The sequence below is a fragment of the Alternaria hordeiaustralica genome (genome assembly GCF_023758085.1).
Source record: "Alternaria hordeiaustralica strain BMP 2776 chromosome Unknown scaffold_7, whole genome shotgun sequence".
Taxonomy (NCBI): domain Eukaryota; kingdom Fungi; phylum Ascomycota; class Dothideomycetes; order Pleosporales; family Pleosporaceae; genus Alternaria; species Alternaria hordeiaustralica.
Genome location: NW_026056779.1, coordinates 1,334,239 through 1,352,465, shown reverse-complemented (window position 1 = coordinate 1,352,465; position 18,227 = coordinate 1,334,239). Strand labels below are relative to the sequence as shown.

The window sequence follows — 18,227 nt, the reverse complement described above, 5'->3', positions numbered from 1 at the left end:
AAGACCCGCCTAAGAGTGCGAAAAGGCGGTCCCGATCATCGCTGCATTGCCTGTCGTTGAAACCATACATCATTGTGAGTATGTGAAACCTTGAATCATTGATCCCCCGCGACTCAGGCTTGGCATCAGATGCCCTATGGTCGTCCTGCCAAAATGAATACCAATCATCGTGACGGTACCACGTATCCTGTCTGTTATAGTGAATACTAGTCATCCTTGCATTCAGGTACTCTTGAATGACCTGAGTTGGGTAAGTTAGAGTCATGGATGTCTCGTCTGACTTCACGAGTGGTATTTACTTACCCATCTTCGCGAGAACCAGCTACTTGTTGCTGGATGTCTGCCTGGCCCCACGGTACCCAGAAAGACGTGCACGCGCTTAGAATAGCCATATATCTTAGCCATTCTCTTGACTTGACTGTCTCGCTCAGCTGAATTATCTTGGTTGATACATATGCTGTCAACCCAGTATCGTTGGTGGCCATTATTCTCGGGCACCGAAGCGAGTCGCTCAATGACGTCGCGAAGATTGGAGGTCACCTTGAGATGACTTGTACCGTTATCACAAATAACGTCGTGGTTGCGGATGGGCTCACCCCAAACATACGAGATGGCTTCATAACTATCCCCCTCTTCACTCAAGAGACAGTGCTCGATGTCGCATTCGATTTTATTACTGACCCCATTACCGGCCATGATTTTAACGACTCGAATCTCTTCATTGACATCACTGAGGGGACGGTATGTGTATGGAGTGCGCAACGCAATTTTGATTTGCGCTTGGGTGTGGCCCTGGATCGTTTTGTCGTCTAAACCGTTATTGGCGGCCATGACTGCTCTTGTGATGGGAGCCTGCTTCGTATGCTGTCAGATTTTTGCGGCGGAACTAGAGACGAAAGAACTGTATGCTACTCCAGGCAGCCTGAAAGGCAGGATAACCCGGCACCATGTCGAGACTGTGCCACATGACGGCTAGTCGGCGCTTGAAAGAACAGGCGCAGCAGTCGCATCCTTCGCACAGGTGATCGTGAACGTCATCGTCTTGGTATTCGCGCATCCAACATTCCGAGCCTTAGGCGGTACATGGTCATTTAATCAGGCGGTCACTAATTGGTGCGGTAACACGTCGTTGGCTAGGCCCCGGGCAGACCAAAGCCCTGGATTGTTCGGTGTGTCGACTACAGCACAGGTCAAGATACCAAAGTCGATAGAAATGACAGCTACTATAATGCTACACGGCGTTATTTTCGAAGTGCGTGTGTGAGCGGGGATGTTGAGGAAGCGACATCCGTGACCTTCACCCCGCGCTAACCCTTGCTTCTGTTGATCGGCAACTGCAGGGCGTAAGAGGAAAGAGCACCCAACAAGCCCTACAGTCGATTTTGCAGCCAAACCTGTACCGGAGTAATTGGTTAATTCATTTATACGTTATTTCAAGGCGAACTGTACCCTCTGATCTAACAATCCCATCTAGTAAGAACGCGGGCGTCTAAGCGTCTAATCCATCCCTCTCAACCATCCGTCTAACGACATCAATGACCTCACTTTGCCTATCACTAACCCCCATCCCTGGTTCCTTCACCATGCTCTCCAGCACGCCATCCAGCATGCCCCTCAACCGACTGACCAACACACCAATCCTTGCCCAACCCCTCAGCCTAATCCACTCATCAACCACCAAGCCCCTGCCCAGCGTGTCGACCTTGATCTCTCCAGCAAACAACAGCAGACTGTATGCATTGAACGGCGTGATATCTCTGATGAAGACTTTACTTGTAGCCATCTTGTTGAAGTATGCAATGAATGAAGCGTTGTGGGGGAAGGTCTGGCTGGCGAAGAGGGTAGATGATGGGTGAACAAAGACGCGTCCGTTTTCTTGGTTGAAGTACTTGATTTCGCGGGCTGAAGGATCGAGTTCTACGGCTCCAGCTATGCCTGCTGCGAACTTCTTGTCGGGGAGCTGGATGCGTGCGATCTGTGGGTTGAAAGATCCGGCGATCAAAGCGCGTAAGAGCGCGTCATTCGCGTTGTGTTTGTTGTAATACGAGTGTGTGGAAGGATTGGCGGAGGAGTAGTGTGTCGGGATGAAAGAAATCTCCTTGAGAGACGACAGGTACTGGGTGCGATTGGACGCTATGTCGAACATGGTTTGGGGGTTCAGTCGGTTATCTTGACACCAGAAGCGGAGGTCTCGTGTTGATGTGCCTTTGCTGCGCAATGCAGACCACTGTTCGTATGCTCGTAGGTCTACAAGCAGATCTCCCTGGTTATTAGAGAAGGAAGCGCGAAGACGATCGAACTCATTTCGGGTCTCCTGATCACGCTCTCGTGGTGATATGAATGGGCTGCGAGCCGTGAGAACAGACGCAATCGTCAGCACAGCTTCAAGGCAGCCAAACGTCGCGCCATAGACTAGAAGCTTGCCCAGTCGGAGATCTGCCGGGATCATAGACATGTGTCGACCAAGTGCAGTGAGTTCGTCGTCTGTGATGGCACCCATCTGCGAGAGCAATTGGATAGCACCCTCTACCGCTGTACTCTCTGGTGGTGTGAGCGCTGAAGCAAGGAAGCCTGTAACGTCCTGCACCCCCATTGCCTTGATGGACAGACACATCTGCTCAAGTGGCACACGTCGAATCTCCGGATCCGGTCGCTCCATCATCTTGGCTTCAGCGTTGCGTGTGTACAACTTGTAGCAGTCGCCTGCTCGGACACGCCCCGCTCGACCTCGTCGTTGCTTACATGCCGCCCTCGAAGCCCAGGTTTCGGCAAGGCGAACCATGTTGTTTTGCGGGTCGTAGCTTGTCTCCTTGACCCTACCCGTGTCGATGACGGCGACGATATCCTCGATAGTGATCGACGTTTCTGCGACGTTGGTACACGCGATGACCTTACGCTTGCCGTGGGGAGCAGGAGGGAAGACGCGCTTTTGCTCGACTGGCATGAGTGATGCATGTAGAGGCAATGCATGGAGATTTGCGAACTGGCTGAGCGCTTGGAGCGTGCGATCAATCTCCATAGTACCAGGTAGGAAGATAAGTATACCTCCATCCTTTGTACCGAGCTGGCGGTCAATGTGACGAACAGTCTCTGCAATGAGGTCGTAGTTGATGCCGAATCCGATACTCCGGAGATTTGCTGAGAACGATTTGTCCTCGGAAGCGTCTTCGTCGCCCATACCATATCCCTTGAACCCGGTGAAATGTACGACGTCGTCGACATAGTAGTCCGTCACAGGATGAGTGCGGCCCTCAATCTCGACACGGCCTACAGGTCCAACCTCTTTGAAGTACGCTTCGAAAACAGCAGCATCGAGAGTGGCACTCATTAAGATGACCTTGAGATCTTGTCGCTTTCGTAAGATCTGGCGCAAAAGAACGAGCAAAAAGTCTGTGTCCAAACTGCGCTCGTGGACCTCGTCGACGACAACGTGGCTGACATCGGCTAAGGCAGCAACAACGTCGTCGGCGTTACCACCTGACGTTTGAAGTCGTCTCAAAAGCACACCAGTCGTTACAAACGTGATTTTAGTAACTCCTGGCTTCTGTTTGGATTCTCCACGGATAGTATACCCAATCTCGTCGCCGACCTGAGAGCATCGCTCATCGGCCACACGATCAGCAAGACCAAGCGCGGAGATCCTGCGTGGCTGGGTACAGATGATGTTCGCAACAGCACCAAGCTGTCGCTGTATGAGATCATCGAGGACGAACTGCACCGATTGAGTCGATTTTCCCGATCCAGTCTCACCTGAGATGATGGTGACCTTACAGTCGTTGACGGTGCGGACAATCTCATCCCTCAACCTCCACGCAGGTAGTGACTGCCGAGCGTTCATCATCTTTTGCTGAGCTGGAGATTTTTGCTTAGCTTGCCAATCAGACAACATCCTTTGGCTAGTAGGCGTGGCGGGTGTCCAGTCGATAGGCCTTCTGGGTCGTCCCTTTGCTCTTCGTTTTTGAGTTTGCTGTTCCGACGAGTGATCTGCTGCTGCAAGGCCAGAGGAAACATCGGTCAATCTTCCTGGGTTCTGGAAGATATCACCGGCGTTCGTTTGGATCCAGTCTACGATATCGTATACCATAGGCATGCCAATGAAGTTGGCTTCAGCGTGGAGAAGCGCTCGGCGAATGATGCTCAAACGAATGTATGCTGGGATGGCCGCCTCGAACGTGATGATAGGCACGACCGCGGGGTAAGGACCAAAAGGCTTCCTAACCTGTAGTATGAGCCGCTTTCCTTGTTGCTTAACGTCTAACTCGATGCGACAAGATTCGGGCGCAGGGCGCGAAAACAGACCGTCGTATATTGCCTCCAGTGATGACATCTCCACCTCCCACGGATCGTCCTCCGGGGACATCTCAGGCTCACCACTGCTCAGCGAGAGGTCGTTCAGATCTTGTACTAGGCTACTCTCTTCCTCATCTGGTCGGAGTAGACGAGCTTGTAGCAAAGCTGCGGCCCTTCTTTCATCACTGCCTTGACTATCGTATGCTTCTTCGCAAAGGTCCATAGAGTATCCGGCTGCAGCAAGGCGCTTCACGGCACCCTCACGCTTGAGGTTAGAGCTAGCCATACTGACGCCAGCAACGTAGCCTTCTGGTAGTGACCACGATGGTAGGTCGTCCTCAGGTACATGAATGAGAAGCCATTCAATAATCTCCTCGCGATCTTTGCAAATATCGGCGGCCTCCTCGACGTGACTTCTCCGAAAGCCAAGGTTCGCGATCTCCTCGACTAGTCGGTTCTTTGTAGACGGATGCATTTCGATGCCGTTCGGGTTCCAGAGTGCGTCCCGGCGGATGAGACGCTCGGCTTCTTTGCGTGTCCTCTTCCCGAGCTCGATCTTGGGCACTCTCTCCCACCCCTTGAGCAGGTTTCGGCTAGGAGCTGGACCATTAGAACTTGGCATGGCGGCACCTGGCTGTTGGTTGTGGGCTTTCTGCGCCTCTTCCTGCTGCTTTTGCCTCTTCTCGCGCGCCTTTGCTGCTGCCTCTCTCGCCTTCTCCCTTTCCGCAAAACCAAAGAAGGGGTCTGCCTCATACATCCAGCCTTTGCCCTCTTGCTCATCCCTCTTCTTGAGGTCCATGAATTGTCCCTTCCAAAGGTCTTTATACGTGGGCGGAAGCATGGTGTGGAGGTTCTTCCCGCTGGCGACTCGGAAGAGGGTATAGGCGGCGGCAAAGTTGCGCGCTTCGACGGCAGTAGCCTGATGGGCTTGTTCTTCGAGCTCCGACGGGATCTTGATGGGAGGTAGGGTGGTAGTCTGTCGTGTCTTCTGGTTCATCTTGGAGAGCACCACAGCGTAGGCAAAATGCTGGTCGCCATCTTTCCGCTGCTGTAATTAGCAATGGCCTATTACTACGGCGCAACTACTTACGATGCGATAGTCAGGCTTGCTCCACTGCTGTTTCTGGAAGTGTTCCGACAGGAGGTTGACCGGGAGCTTTCCTGTCCACGATGCGCCGGCAATGAGCGTCCTTGTATCCGGCTTCTTGGGACCATCCTCAGCAGCTCCAGCTGCGGACTTCCCTTTGCCCTTACTCTCGCTCTGGGCAGCGTCTCCGCCAGAACTCTCTCCCTTCTTCTTCTTGGGTTTGCCGTCACCGAAAACAATGAACGATGTGTCTTCCTCAGGAGGGACAGTCTTCTTGGCGGGCTTGCCGCGGGGAGGGTGAGCGTTCTTGGGCATCGTGCGCGTTATGTTCAGTGTAGTTGTACGTCCTAGACTCCATAGAAGTATACTCAGGAAGAAAGAGTGGATGTATGATAATGTGATTTGTTCGTGGGCGGTGAGAAGGGCGCAGTCGCTAATGAAAGGGCTCAACCACCGGGATCGATATTGCACCACCCTTCAGCGAGTCCAAAGAGGAAAAAAGCACCTATGATGGCAGCCATCGCGAGTTCCTGGCGCTTTCACTCGAACGCGATGCGCAATCCGAAATTCCGATGATTGCAGGGATGCCTCGGTACGCTTGGACCCACTCCGAGCCTCATCGTCATCGTTGCTTCACGAAACCCTCACGAAGCATTCACGAGCATCGATGCGCCCACTGGCCCCAAGCTGTATTGCAACCCGATTATTTCGCGCCCCTATCATACAAACCTCGAACAAGCATACGAGATCTTTTCGCAAACCCAAACGCGACAACAAATCGACAATGACGGGCCGCCCAAACATGACGGATACCCACGATGCCATTACGGACAAAGAGATAGCAGGCAGGGAGACGGCAAATCAAGCTCAGCCCGCAATTGACCCTGCCTCTTCGAAGCGCCCCAATGCATGTACGTCTCATCGCATGCCTTCAACAATCTCAACGCGCAACCTTAACTCACGGTGCAGTCACAGAACTCATGACGCAGTCGAAGAAACCAAAATCACCCATCGTTTCCGCCGCAGACGGCCCAAGTACGACACAGAAATCTGCCAAGATAGCTAAGCGATGGGACGGACGGAATGGGCTGGGCGTCTATATCGAGAGCCCGGAGACGAACCCGGAGAACAAGATACTGGAGTATGACGATGACTTTGTCGTGATAACCGACAAGTACCCCAAGGCGAGGTATGTGCCCATGGTATTGGACAACTGAGCAGAACTAGCGCGCTGACGACCAACAAGTGTACATCTTCTACTCATCCCGCGGAAACAGATCTACTACGATCAACACCCACTCCAAGCTCTCTCCACAGACCCAGCCTTCCTCGCCGAAGTACGAGAACGCGTCGTTCGTCTCAAAGAACTCGCCGCATACGAACTCCGACGTCAATATGGCGACTTCAGCGCTTCAGATAAACCATACAATGAGGCTTTCGAGGCAATGATGAGCTCTCCCGACCCACCACCTCCACCGGAGGAGCGCGCAGCCCTCCTTCCACCCGGCCGCGACTGGTCTAAAGATATCGTAGTAGGCGTACATACACATCCCTCGATGAACCATCTACACGTACATATCTTCAGTCGCGACATGCATTCAGACTGGATGAAGCACAAGAAACACTATTTGAGCTTCAACAGTAGTTTCCTGGTTCAATTAGACGAGTTTCCTCTGGAAGAAGATAGTAAGAGGTTTTCTCCCGGAGATTGGCCTAGCTGGGACATGAAGTGTTGGCGATGTGGGAAGAACTTTAAGAATAAGTTTGCGGCATTGAAACAACACCTCAATGAAGAGTTTGACGAGTGGAAAAGGGAATGAATATGGACTTTTGGCCTTGAACACCATGCCCGAATTGAAGATATTTTGACCCTGAAGCCTACATTACATCACAAGTTTGCGAAGCTTCGTTGTTGACACCAATGTAGACTGCGGGGTGCTCATGAGTGGCCACTTGATTCAGGGTACATTAAAACTTGCTAATGTCTGAGATTCTATCGAGCCTTCTTCCACCTGGCGACTTCGTCACACAAACCTCCGTACTCCCCCATCTAGCGAACAACCAGGGTTTTGACCACGTTGGTGTCGATATCATGCAAGCTCGCTGGGAACTTGCAAGACTCGCCGAAAATACAGCTCTTCGTGCCCTTGGCGTAGTGAATCTTGTTGGGCGGTGCTGGGCAGCGGTGGCCATAGATACACCTAATATCCTGGCAAACACTGCCGTTGCTGCAAGGTGCCATGCGGGCGACAAGACGGAGGGTAGCCAACTCGTCGTTGGTGGGTTTGTACGCATGGAGATGGGTGCATTTGGTGTCGTAGGGGCATTCGGCTCGAAGGAAATGAACGTTGCACAATTTGATCTTCTTCATGCGGTCCACCTCAGCCTTATCGTAGTCCTTACACGGCGGATCGACGCGTTGGCCGGCACGGTTACGTGCGATGACTTCTTCGCGGTTCGCGGGCTTGTACACGGGGGTCTCTGTGACGGGCGGCGGCGGAGCAGCGGCCTTGGCGGCCCAGTTCAGCAACGGCGCTGGTGGATCTGGCTTGAGTGCTGGGAACGTACTGTCCGAAGCCAGTGTTGATGTGGAAGGCGTTCTAGGCAAAGTCATCATTGCCGCTCGGTTTGGCAAAGGACTATCCATGATCGGGGACTTTGATGGGGCTGGGAACCGGCTTGGGAGACCTGTCGAAGCTACAGACGCCTTAGAACTATCGTTCGAGTCGATCCTGCCCGGAACAAATGCTGGTGGAAGGCCGTTGGCATATGTACTGGCGGCGTATGTAGGTCCAGATCCCCAAACCACGAGCTTGGTCTCCCTGAAGAGACCTGGAAACTTCTTCGTTTGGTACGGCAGGCCGACGAGTTCCTACAGAGAGGTGACGTTAGCGTCCGGGCTGTACGAGTGTTCGTGGATTCATGGCTCCGCGAGTCAGTCATGTGCTATACATGCTACGTACCTTCTCAAATGGAACACCCTCAAGGAGAACCACCTTGTTTGTCACCTGAAGGCGATCGGAGCACTGCTCAAGCGTTCGCGCGTAGCCATTATCGTGTGAGCACCCGAAGAAGATCCGACGGCAATGATAATCTTGGGAGTATAATTTGAATAATTCTAAGATTGTCAGTACGGTCAGAAGCCTACATGTACGTCTAAACTCGGAAATAGCTTAGGATAGTGGGTTTTGTGGAATACATGGGGCTGGAGATGTAGGAGACAGTGGTACTCACCGATGATCTTCTCGTCAGCGCGATCTTTTCCCGCACCGACGTCGATAAAGTCGAACAATGTCTTTCCCCGCGTGAATCCACGCACGAAGTCCTCAAACTCGATGATGTCTTCATAAATCCCCCTGCGTACGAGCACGTCGCCCAGCCCCCGAACGTTCGCATAGATGCGGCAGGCGATGCGGTAACCGAATGGGATATCTTGGCACTCATTCTCGATATACTCGTGGATATCGGCGAACAATTGGACAGCAGCCCGGCGGCCACCTTGCTCTCCCTCGCGGAGGAAGTCGTCACTAAACTTGTATGTAGTCAGCAGACTGCATTCAACTCGCAGTACGTGAAGCTCACAATCATGCCGTCGCCGTCAATCAGTACCATAACAAATGGATTCTCAGCCTGTCACATCCAAGTCAGCTCCAAAGCGATGTGTGGCTGGACGGAATTACCATATTCCGCTGCAGATTCCGGTGCGACCTCTCATACTGCTGCTTCTCATTTTGCCATGCGAGGATCCAGTTGCGATCGCGGTCGCGTTCGGTGGCCAATATCTGGTACTGTTGGTGCATATATTCATACCGATTTTTCATTTCCTATTGCGCGTCAGTCACGACTGAGTGATAGTGACAGTTCCAGTGCACTTACGGTCATGAACTTCGCCTTTTCATCCTCGTACAGCTGGAATTGCTCGAAGCGTCTGGTAAAGTCTGCTAAATCGGCGTCGGAGGGGCCCGGTGAAGCCAGGCCAAGGCCGCTGAGCGAAGGTGACATATCGCAAAGGGCGCAGGCGATCGGCGAACAGGTATGTGATTGAATGATAGAATATCGAATGGCTGTGATTTACGTGTATGAGAGAAGGTGGAGAGAAAGCAGGTGCAGGAGGGTCGAGCGCTCGTTCTGCGGTTAGTAGAGATTTTTCAAGCCCGAATAGGAAACCGCGAGTGAAGGTGAGTTATTGCGGTGACATTAAATATCACTGGGCAGTGAAGACGGCCAGTCTGGCTTTTAACGGTATGCAGCCATGCGCAATGCCGGCGGGCAGCCACTCCAAGGCGGTGTATATGCAATTATAGCAAACTGCAGAATCATGGGTGCCGCTGGCCTTGAAATAGAAGGAGCGACATTTGCGGCGTGGATGCCATGTACAACGCGATATGGCGCGTACCAGGGAACAGTCTATACTCGGAAGGGGCCAGCCACAGAGAGTGTCAAGCGATAGCTCATCTTGACGCAAGGATGATAGAAATAAAATGACCTAGGAGTCTACATTGCGCTCAGGTTTTGCGACATTTCGTGTTCATAATGATGTAGGCTGCAGTGCACCTGTTCACCATCTTCGTTGTAGGGGAGGAGGTGGAGAGACGGAGTCGCATTGCCGCGGCTCTAGTTCCGTCCTCCGACGCCAAGAGGCAGCTGCGCCCGGACGTCACTTCCCAGAAGCCACGTTCGAATTACCCCATCTGTTCCCACACGCCGTCCCTCCTCCTCTCATCCCTCTCCCCGTCTCGTGTCGTCTTCATCATGGTCAATTGGAAGTTTTCATCTCTGCTCCTGCTCTCTCTCCGAGCTCTCGGCACCTATGCTGAGCCCGCGGTAAGCTCCAAACTTTCTGACGCAGCATGACATCAGATGGCTAACGGTCGCGTCTCCAGGCTGAGAAGGTGCAACAAGCAGTAGACGAGCCGCAAACGCCCAACCTCAACGTCGCCGTTTCCGTCTCTTTCCCCCAGTCTGAGATCTTCGGCGTCAAGCTCGTCAACGGCCAGGCCACCCAGGCGCGTCTGTCTGTGGTCAACAATGAGCCAACCCCCGTCGGCGTCACCATTGTCGGTGGCTCATTGATCCAGGAGATCAAGGGAGAATCTCAGGTCCTTCGCAACCTCACTCGCCAGCGCTACTCCATCCAGATTCCTGCTGGCGCCAACGAGACGATTCCCTACAGCTTCACGACAGAAATGCACCCCCAGAATCTCCGACTCCAGCTCGTGACTGTGCTGAAGGACAGCAAGAACAACCTCATCACCGTCCCGGTCTATAACGAGACTGTCAGCATTGTTGAGGCGCCCACTAGCTTCTTCGACCCCCAGATGTACGTAGCAATCAACCACTCAGCCTGGACACATGTACTTACTTCTCTCTAGCATCTTCCTGTATCTCGTCCTCCTTGGCGCGTTCGGTGGAACCGTGTACTTCATCTACAACACCTGGATCTCCACCTTCTTCCCGCAGAAGAAGGGCCGCGGTAAGGGTGGCGAGCGTGCTAAGGCGTCTTCTGGCCAGAGCAAGAAGGTCGACCCCGCCGATCAGGTTGCCGTCGTTGGTGCTGATGGTCCTGCTGTCACTTCCGGCGCAAAGGCCTACGATGAGAGCTGGATCCCAGCCTCGCACCTTCAGCGTCCCGAAGCCAAGCGCGTCCGCAGCGGCCGAGCTTAGATCCCCTGAACTTGACTTTGATTTCTTTGGGACAATTGGATAATACGAACGGCATGTCAGCATGCGTGCCGTGTGGATATGCTTGCATGTTCGGATACCTGGGCGCAGTTGTGCGCTGCAAGATACGTTAATGCTGCGGATGCAGAAGGCTTGGATAATGACTTGGATGTACTATATCGCGACGTCTAAAAGTTGGCCGACCTTGTACGATAGAAAAAGTAATGTCATTGCTCTGACTACGACTTGCCAGACATCTGCCTGAACGTGCTGTCGTGGATGCAGCCTTGGAACACCGTTACACCGCAACAATGACGAGACTGGGCTCACATGTCGGGCTGATTTCTCAATACCCGCGGAGTCTGGCTTCTCACATGCATTGCTTTGCAGTTACACCCGCAGTAAACATGAGTACTGCGCATATATCTTCGCGCTAGTGCAAGCCGCAAAAGGAACGTTGTAGGGCAGAGCATGTATTACACCGTTCGCTGAGGTTACCTGTGATCCACCAGCTGCCCCGCATCGCGATCTCCATGCCAGTGTCGTACATGCCATCTAAACTTACTCCGCTCAAAACAACATCTCTCGTATCCAGACTCACGAGAGATCCTCCGACGTCGGTGATCTACCTCGCGTCGTATCTTTCATCTCAGGCTAAAACTTGTCCAAACATTCGGTGGAAGCTTGCTAGAAGCTCTGTGGCCGTCAAACCAGACGCCGTTGCTTCGCCCTAGCCAGTGTTCGCGGAGGCCCACCCCGCACTTTAGGCTCCGTGCATGACGTGTCGCAGCCTCCCATCTCCAAACAAGCACACACACGAGCACCATACAAAGTTCAAACACGCACCAACTACCATCACACGCCTCGGCACCTTGGCTGCTTCTTGAATTGTGTAGGTGTGTAAGCTGGAAGTACAATGCGCAATGCGATGCGCCTCTCGGCCCTTTTTTGCTTTTCCGGGCGTTTGGGGGTGGAGTGGAGGGTCGGCTCGCGCAAACTGGGGGAAAAGACAAATGGCTCAAAGCACCGTAGTCGCACACGGAAAACCCACCCGGGGTAACGGGAGCTAGATGAGCTGGACGCAACCCACGATCGCGTGCATGTCGTTTAGTCTGCGTTGATCGTAGTCGTCTCCTTTGGAACGAGAACTATCCGCCGATTGGGTCCGGATCCGCATGTGCAAGACGTGATGCTCACGATGCCGTGGGGTGATCATGGCTCGAAACGGGAAGGGCTTCACATGTCACGGCGCGGGCGGGTTTGGGGGGCACGCGCGCTAGAGGCTTGCGTGGATGGGCGAGTTGCTTGTGACTCCGAGGGTAGAGAGTTAGTGTGGGTCTAGTTGGGTGAGTCAATTTGGATTCGTCGATGGATATAAGATGAGTGGTTGCTGCTCTTGCTACGCTTTTGCTTATAACAGACATTTCATCAGCTGAGAAGAGACATCCAACATCCGGTTACTACACATCGTGCCATCGTATCGACGACATCAAACAACAAGCCCTGCTCTTATTACTACCGAACGATCACCACGTTTCATCCTCGAGCATACCACATCAGACCAACAATACAGCTCGCACACACAATCACAATGCCGCCAGTCAGCCAATTCCCACCCGCGCGCGTCTTCCTCAAGAACGCAACCTCATCATCTCCATCATCCATCAACATCTCGACATCACGACGAGCCAGTCTGACATCACCACTAAGCCCCAGATACGCAACTTCGTCAGCCTCAAATGCGTCGCAGTCCATGGCACAGATGTTGTCGCAAAGACCAGGGGCTAGAGAGATGGATGGCGGTGCGAGACGAGTGACGAACTGAAGCATCGAGCTACCATTCAATATCAGCGAATAACGCTCGCCCCACATACGACTCCAAGGACGTCACAGTCAACAGCAGGTCGCTTGCTCTTGTCTAGTGGAAAGGCCTTGATGCGACATGAACGCCGAGACGCGAAGACCTGCGCCACCATATCGCGCCGTCAGGAGTGACGATGCAGAGCGCAGAGAACCGCTTGGATGTATCGCAAGACTAAAATTATCATGCAAGAACTTGCACCAAGCGCGGGACGCATGTGCTTACTCACGAAGAGATCGTGGAATGTTTGGCATAGGGCACTACGGAAGTTGTCAACGGCATTTGGGTGTGGTTGCATTATATATAGATTCATGATACCAAAGAATTCGCTTCAAATACAAAAGTTTACTTACTGTATCATGCCTTCTCTCAGTTTATAGTCGACATGTTCCCTTCTGTACATTACGGAATTGAGCACGGGCTCAAAGTCATGGTGTCAACTCCTACAATCTGAGCCTGCTCCTGCGATCAAGCCAATGCGAACCAGCTCGCTCACGTGGCACCAAGCTTGCTGTGTCATCATGAAAACGGTGCATTTTTGATAATTCAGATCTATAACGACTGTGTGTATTCATGAAACTACATATGTCATCGCCATCCCTTTGAACTTATGCCTTGTCGTCACAGTAGAAGACGCACGGCCCGAGCTCTCAGCCAGAGATCTTCTTTCCAAATGAGCTCCGCGCCACCAAACTTCTGAACCTCTTGCCAAACACATACGCCGGAATGGTAAGCGCACAGATTCCCAGGTTGATGACCGTGATGCCGTCGAACACCGCGCGTGGTCCGATGTTGGCCATGATGCCGTTCGCGTAGGTTGTCGCGATGAAGGTGAACACCGCCTTTGTGAAGTTGATGGTGACGAAAGCCTGGTTTGCATCTTTGGGGTGACAGTCAATGACGTAGGTCAGACTGGCTGTTGATGCGAAAGGTACGGAGAGCGAGTGAATAGACATGAATACCAAGGGCCAAACAATAGGGTAGCCAGCTGAAGTACTCATGCCGAAGCCGAGGAAGCCAATCGTAGCAAAGATGACGGCTGGTACCATCAGAGTCAGGCGGAATTCAGGCTCGAAGACACCCTTGTTGCGACGGGCCATGAACTTCGCGAGAGCATCGGCTGTCCAGCCGGACAGGGGCGAGCCGATAAGTGCGACAACGAGGAGAGGTAGGTTGGTAAGACCGACTTGTGCTGGGTTCAGCGAGTACGGTGGCGCGGAGAAGATGTTGACGGAGAGGACGGAGATGGTGAGCAGCCAAGTCTGGAAGAGAAGATGAAAGTCAGCGCATGTCTCGCAGAAAGCTGATGGAAGTTACTCACAAAGTAAGACCCGTACACGATAGTGCTGAACAGCACTGCCGGGAACGCTATGAGTGGCACAGGCTTCCAAGCGTTCTTCCAAAATGATTCTTGCGACAAGCGGCCACGGAAGAGCGCTAGCTGGCTGTGATATGATTCTCTCTCTTCTTCGAGCTCGAAAACGGAGGAAACCGACTTGTGCTTCTCATTGACGGCAAGCTTGTCCGTCGTAGGACGGGCGCCATAGTAGGTGGTCTCGACGACGAAAAAGTACATGCCAAGGAGAATCGGAATGAAGATCAGAGCGGAGATACCGAAAGTAGCCTCAAAAGAAACGTTCTGGATGATAGCACCGGCGATTGTTTGGCTAAGACTGGGTCAGTACGCACATGCGATGAACTGGGTGGAAAGGAACTTACCCAAGAAGCACACCAGAGGCTAACATGCAACCCCAGACTGCGATTCTAGTACCTCTTTGGTGGACAAAGTACATGTCGGACACCGTGGAGGTGACGAGTGTCTCGAGAGGTGCTGATGCAATACCCTGCACGACTCGCATGACAGCGAGAGAGACGAAAGACTGCTTTATGTCAACGAAGAACCTGTTAGCTCATCTTTCGATACATACCCTGGTGAAGAATCCCCACACGTTCGTTGCAAGAAGGATGACGGTAGAAATGATGAAGAAGGGTCGCTTGCCCCAGATGTTCGCTCCAGCAGCCGTGAAGAACGTGGTGAAACCGATCCAAAAGGCGAGAAAGCCAATGATCAGACTGGAAACCATATCGATGCTGACATTGTACTTCGTGGCGATGAGTGGAAGTGCGGGTGTCACCATGGGTCCAAGACTGGCGAAGACTCAGCTTGTGGAAACGATGGAGTGTCTTCAATGCTTACGCTGTTGTTACACCGGAACTGAAAGCGAGCAGGATCATGATGCATTCCTTCCTTTTCGGTGACCTGTCGCGCGTGAGACAATGTATCGTGACATCAATTTCATAGTCTCTCACCAGTTGAGCGGATCGTTGGGACTATCCGAAGGCTGTGGTTGCAGGATGACATCGCCATCGCGCTTGACGTCGCTGAAGTCAACCTTTGAGTCTACTAAACAGGGATTAGTGACACCGTGTTACTGTTCCGAGGGATGAATCCTACGGGAAGGTTCAGAGTCGTTGATGGTAGATGTTCCCGGAGGAGCTGCCATATGGCGGTCTTCTAGAATTCCGAAACCCATCTTGGTGGTACCTGAGTCTGCTAACGTGGAAGAGAAAGAATGGTAACGAGAACGGAAGGAAGGTAGTTGACTGCCGGCAGTCTTTTCGAACGCGCTGCGTTGGGAAAGAGTAATTAAAATGTATAATGAATGAAGCAGCAGCAGTAGGACAGCGAGGCCAGCTCTGAACGATGAGTGCCTTGGGCCAACCTCTCTTATGACCGCATTACGATAGGGCTCGAGGCATCAAGGGTAGCCTGATACTAACGAAACTACGCTGAAGCGTTTGAGACAAAGCGATATACCAACCATGCTCGTCGATCGACGCCTTGCATGGGCTTGACTGCCGAAGCCTGACCAGGGCTAGCCGAACGCGACGTCCAACGCGACGTGTTTCAGTATGTCGGAACTTCCCAGAGATATACAAGCCCAATCGAAAGCAAAATCCGCGGTCATGGAAAACCCCAGTGCCCGAATACACACGGAAATCATGCCTGACTGGCAGCACATCCATCGATGCAACCGTTGGTAGTTGGTTGTGGACACGTGTCAGCCATATCCTGTTGCTTTGAAGACATTGACATCTACCAAGACACTATCACAAGCATATCCACACGGTGATATGATGACATGGTGCGCCACAGTGCTGTCTTGTTGGGACCGTTTTATGTTATCGGGAGGTGGAGGTAGACAGGTAGATCCGATGGCGCGTGTGGTGCCTGACCCTGGATTAGATGATACAATCGTTGGCGTGTTGCGCGTTGGGTGCAAATGCGCAAATCCTCTGTAAGCACTGCGACGACTCTCAGTAATCCAGGCTGCACTCTGTGACTGTTATCAGCATAGCATACGCATTCATGCGTGGATGTAGAGCACTCTTCACGTTTCGCTCCAACTGCCGAAGACAAGACGCGTGATGATCGCGTGTCCAATGCGCGACATGGTATGCATGAAAGTCGCGTCGATCATGCAATACAGGGAGCTTAACAGATGTGCGATGGGCGTTGTACGATGTCGATGTTGATGGAAGGCCGACTGCGACAAAGTCGGCAACCCGTGGAGCTGATCGCCCTTGACCATTTACGGTATGGTGCCCGACGTCATCGCCATCGTGGGGCAGCGACATGTACCCCGCGACGGGTCATGGCGTAGATGCTATTGGAAACGATTACTATTGGAAGAGATTACTATTTCCTCCGCTACAATTGCCATTTAGCCGCAGTACAGCCGTTATTGGGACTACATATCTCCAGGAGAGTGAGCTGTCCAAGATCTTCCAGGAACTTCTGTGCCATCGACTTGCGGAATATCCATCAAGATGTCTATCGGCATAGCTATCATCGGAAGCGGCATCTTCGCCAAAGAAGAACACTTGCCCGCCATTCAGGACACCCCGTCATTGAGCCTAAAAGCAGTTTACTCGCGATCACTCAAATCGGCAAAAGCTCTATCCGAGAAGCTGTCCGACGTCGAACTTTACAGCGACGATCAAGATGGCAAGAAGTTTGAAGACCTACTGAAGAGGGACGATGTAAAAGGCGTAGTCATTGCGTACGTATACTGGCTAGAGTACAGAACATGAGTTGCTAACGTGTCGCAACTCAGACTACCGATCCTCGCCCAACCTGACTACATCAAGAAAGCGCTCGCAGCAGGCAAACATGTCTTTGCGGAGAAGCCCATCGCGAAGGATCTAGCGACCGCACGCGAACTACTCTCATGGACACAAGACTCCTCCAACACCTCTGCAGTCTACACTGTAGCCGAAAACTTCCGCTTCATCGACTCCTACGTCTGGGGTTCTGAGCAGGTCGCTTCCCTGGGCCGCATTCTTACCTTCCGCGTACGTGTTGCCGCAATGGTATCGGCAGGCAGTAAGTACTACGAGACAGAATGGCGCAAGAAGCCTGATCACCAGGGCGGCTTCGTGCTTGACGGCGGCGTGCACTTCGTAGCGGCGACGCGTCTTCTGCTACAAGGTGGCGGCCGAAAGATCAAGAAGGTCAGCGCATTCACCGCGCAGCTTCAGGAGCACCTTCCACCTGTCGACACACTCAACGCCACTATGCAGCTGGACAACGATGCTTCTGGTACTCTGTCCATTTGCTTTGGCACCACCGACACTGGCTCTGAGTACCTGGTTGCTTGCGAGAAGGGCTCGGTACATGTCGCTCGTGGCAAGGTCACCATCACCAGGGATGGCAAAGACCCAGAGACGAAGGAATTCCCGGATGAGGGCAACGGCGTGAAGCAGGAGATCAAGGCTTGGGCGAAGAGTCTGGAGCAAGGAAAGAGGAACGAGATGCAGAGTCCTGAGGAGGCGTTGAAGGATCTGGAGATCTTGGAGAGTTGTTTGAAGAGTGGAGAGCAGGGCGGTAAGCCGATTGACGTTAAGCAGTAGAGTATGTAGCGTTCGCCGTGTGCACATTCCGCAAAGAGTTTATCTAAAAGTAAAGCTCCTCTGTGTTAATCTCAAGTCTCTTACATATCGCTGTCGCTATAAAGCAAGTCCTTCTTAGCTATCTTACACTTCTTGTCTTTTCTCTAGCTTTTGCGCAGTGCAAATATGTAGAGAGAATACTAGATACCCTGCCTGTAAGTAACATATACACGCAAAGTAAAAACTAGAACATAGTAAAAACCATGTTGCAAAAAAGAGCAAAAAAACATCTTCTATCCGAAGATAGAAGACGACGTCTAACCATTGCTGATTTTTCGTTTCTGGACATTATTGTCTGTTGTATCCTTCAAGGGTCCACATGTTCCTAAAGGCAGACTAGGGAATCGAACAAGGCACCTTGGGTGAGTTGGGTCT

The 18,227-nt window shown here is 52.4% G+C and overlaps 7 protein-coding genes across 7 annotated transcripts; 3 read left to right on the top strand and 4 right to left on the bottom strand.

Annotated features, from left to right (window-relative positions):
* Positions 1 to 1,489: 1,489 nt before the first annotated feature.
* On the bottom strand, positions 1,490 to 5,692 carry J4E84_004867 (uncharacterized protein; the record flags this gene model as incomplete). The annotated part of the gene is made up of 2 exons (XM_049387467.1): positions 1,490 to 5,335; positions 5,381 to 5,692. The coding sequence occupies 2 exons, from the start codon at positions 5,690 to 5,692 to the stop codon at positions 1,490 to 1,492; spliced, it is 4,158 nt and encodes a 1,385-aa protein (XP_049245240.1).
* A 590-nt stretch (positions 5,693 to 6,282) lies between these two features.
* On the top strand, positions 6,283 to 6,594 carry J4E84_004866 (uncharacterized protein; the record flags this gene model as incomplete). The annotated part of the gene is made up of 2 exons (XM_049387466.1): positions 6,283 to 6,288; positions 6,367 to 6,594. 2 exons carry the CDS (start codon positions 6,283 to 6,285, stop codon positions 6,592 to 6,594), a joined length of 234 nt encoding a protein of 77 aa, XP_049245239.1.
* Positions 6,595 to 7,427: 833 nt separating this feature from the next.
* Positions 7,428 to 8,024, bottom strand: J4E84_004865 (uncharacterized protein; the record flags this gene model as incomplete). Its single annotated transcript, XM_049387465.1, has 2 exons — positions 7,428 to 7,933; positions 8,018 to 8,024. The coding sequence occupies 2 exons, from the start codon at positions 8,022 to 8,024 to the stop codon at positions 7,428 to 7,430; spliced, it is 513 nt and encodes a 170-aa protein (XP_049245238.1).
* Positions 8,025 to 8,513: 489 nt separating this feature from the next.
* J4E84_004864 (uncharacterized protein) lies at positions 8,514 to 9,259 on the bottom strand (the record flags this gene model as incomplete). Its single annotated transcript, XM_049387464.1, has 2 exons — positions 8,514 to 8,909; positions 9,254 to 9,259. 2 exons carry the CDS (start codon positions 9,257 to 9,259, stop codon positions 8,514 to 8,516), a joined length of 402 nt encoding a protein of 133 aa, XP_049245237.1.
* An 870-nt stretch (positions 9,260 to 10,129) lies between these two features.
* Positions 10,130 to 11,041, top strand: J4E84_004863 (uncharacterized protein; the record flags this gene model as incomplete). Its single annotated transcript, XM_049387463.1, has 3 exons — positions 10,130 to 10,201; positions 10,261 to 10,697; positions 10,750 to 11,041. The coding sequence occupies 3 exons, from the start codon at positions 10,130 to 10,132 to the stop codon at positions 11,039 to 11,041; spliced, it is 801 nt and encodes a 266-aa protein (XP_049245236.1).
* A 2,508-nt stretch (positions 11,042 to 13,549) lies between these two features.
* On the bottom strand, positions 13,550 to 14,444 carry J4E84_004862 (uncharacterized protein; the record flags this gene model as incomplete). Its single annotated transcript, XM_049387462.1, has 2 exons — positions 13,550 to 14,161; positions 14,436 to 14,444. The coding sequence occupies 2 exons, from the start codon at positions 14,442 to 14,444 to the stop codon at positions 13,550 to 13,552; spliced, it is 621 nt and encodes a 206-aa protein (XP_049245235.1).
* A 2,286-nt stretch (positions 14,445 to 16,730) lies between these two features.
* J4E84_004861 (uncharacterized protein) lies at positions 16,731 to 17,813 on the top strand (the record flags this gene model as incomplete). The annotated part of the gene is made up of 2 exons (XM_049387461.1): positions 16,731 to 16,963; positions 17,018 to 17,813. 2 exons carry the CDS (start codon positions 16,731 to 16,733, stop codon positions 17,811 to 17,813), a joined length of 1,029 nt encoding a protein of 342 aa, XP_049245234.1.
* Between the last annotated feature and the right edge of the window lie 414 nt (positions 17,814 to 18,227).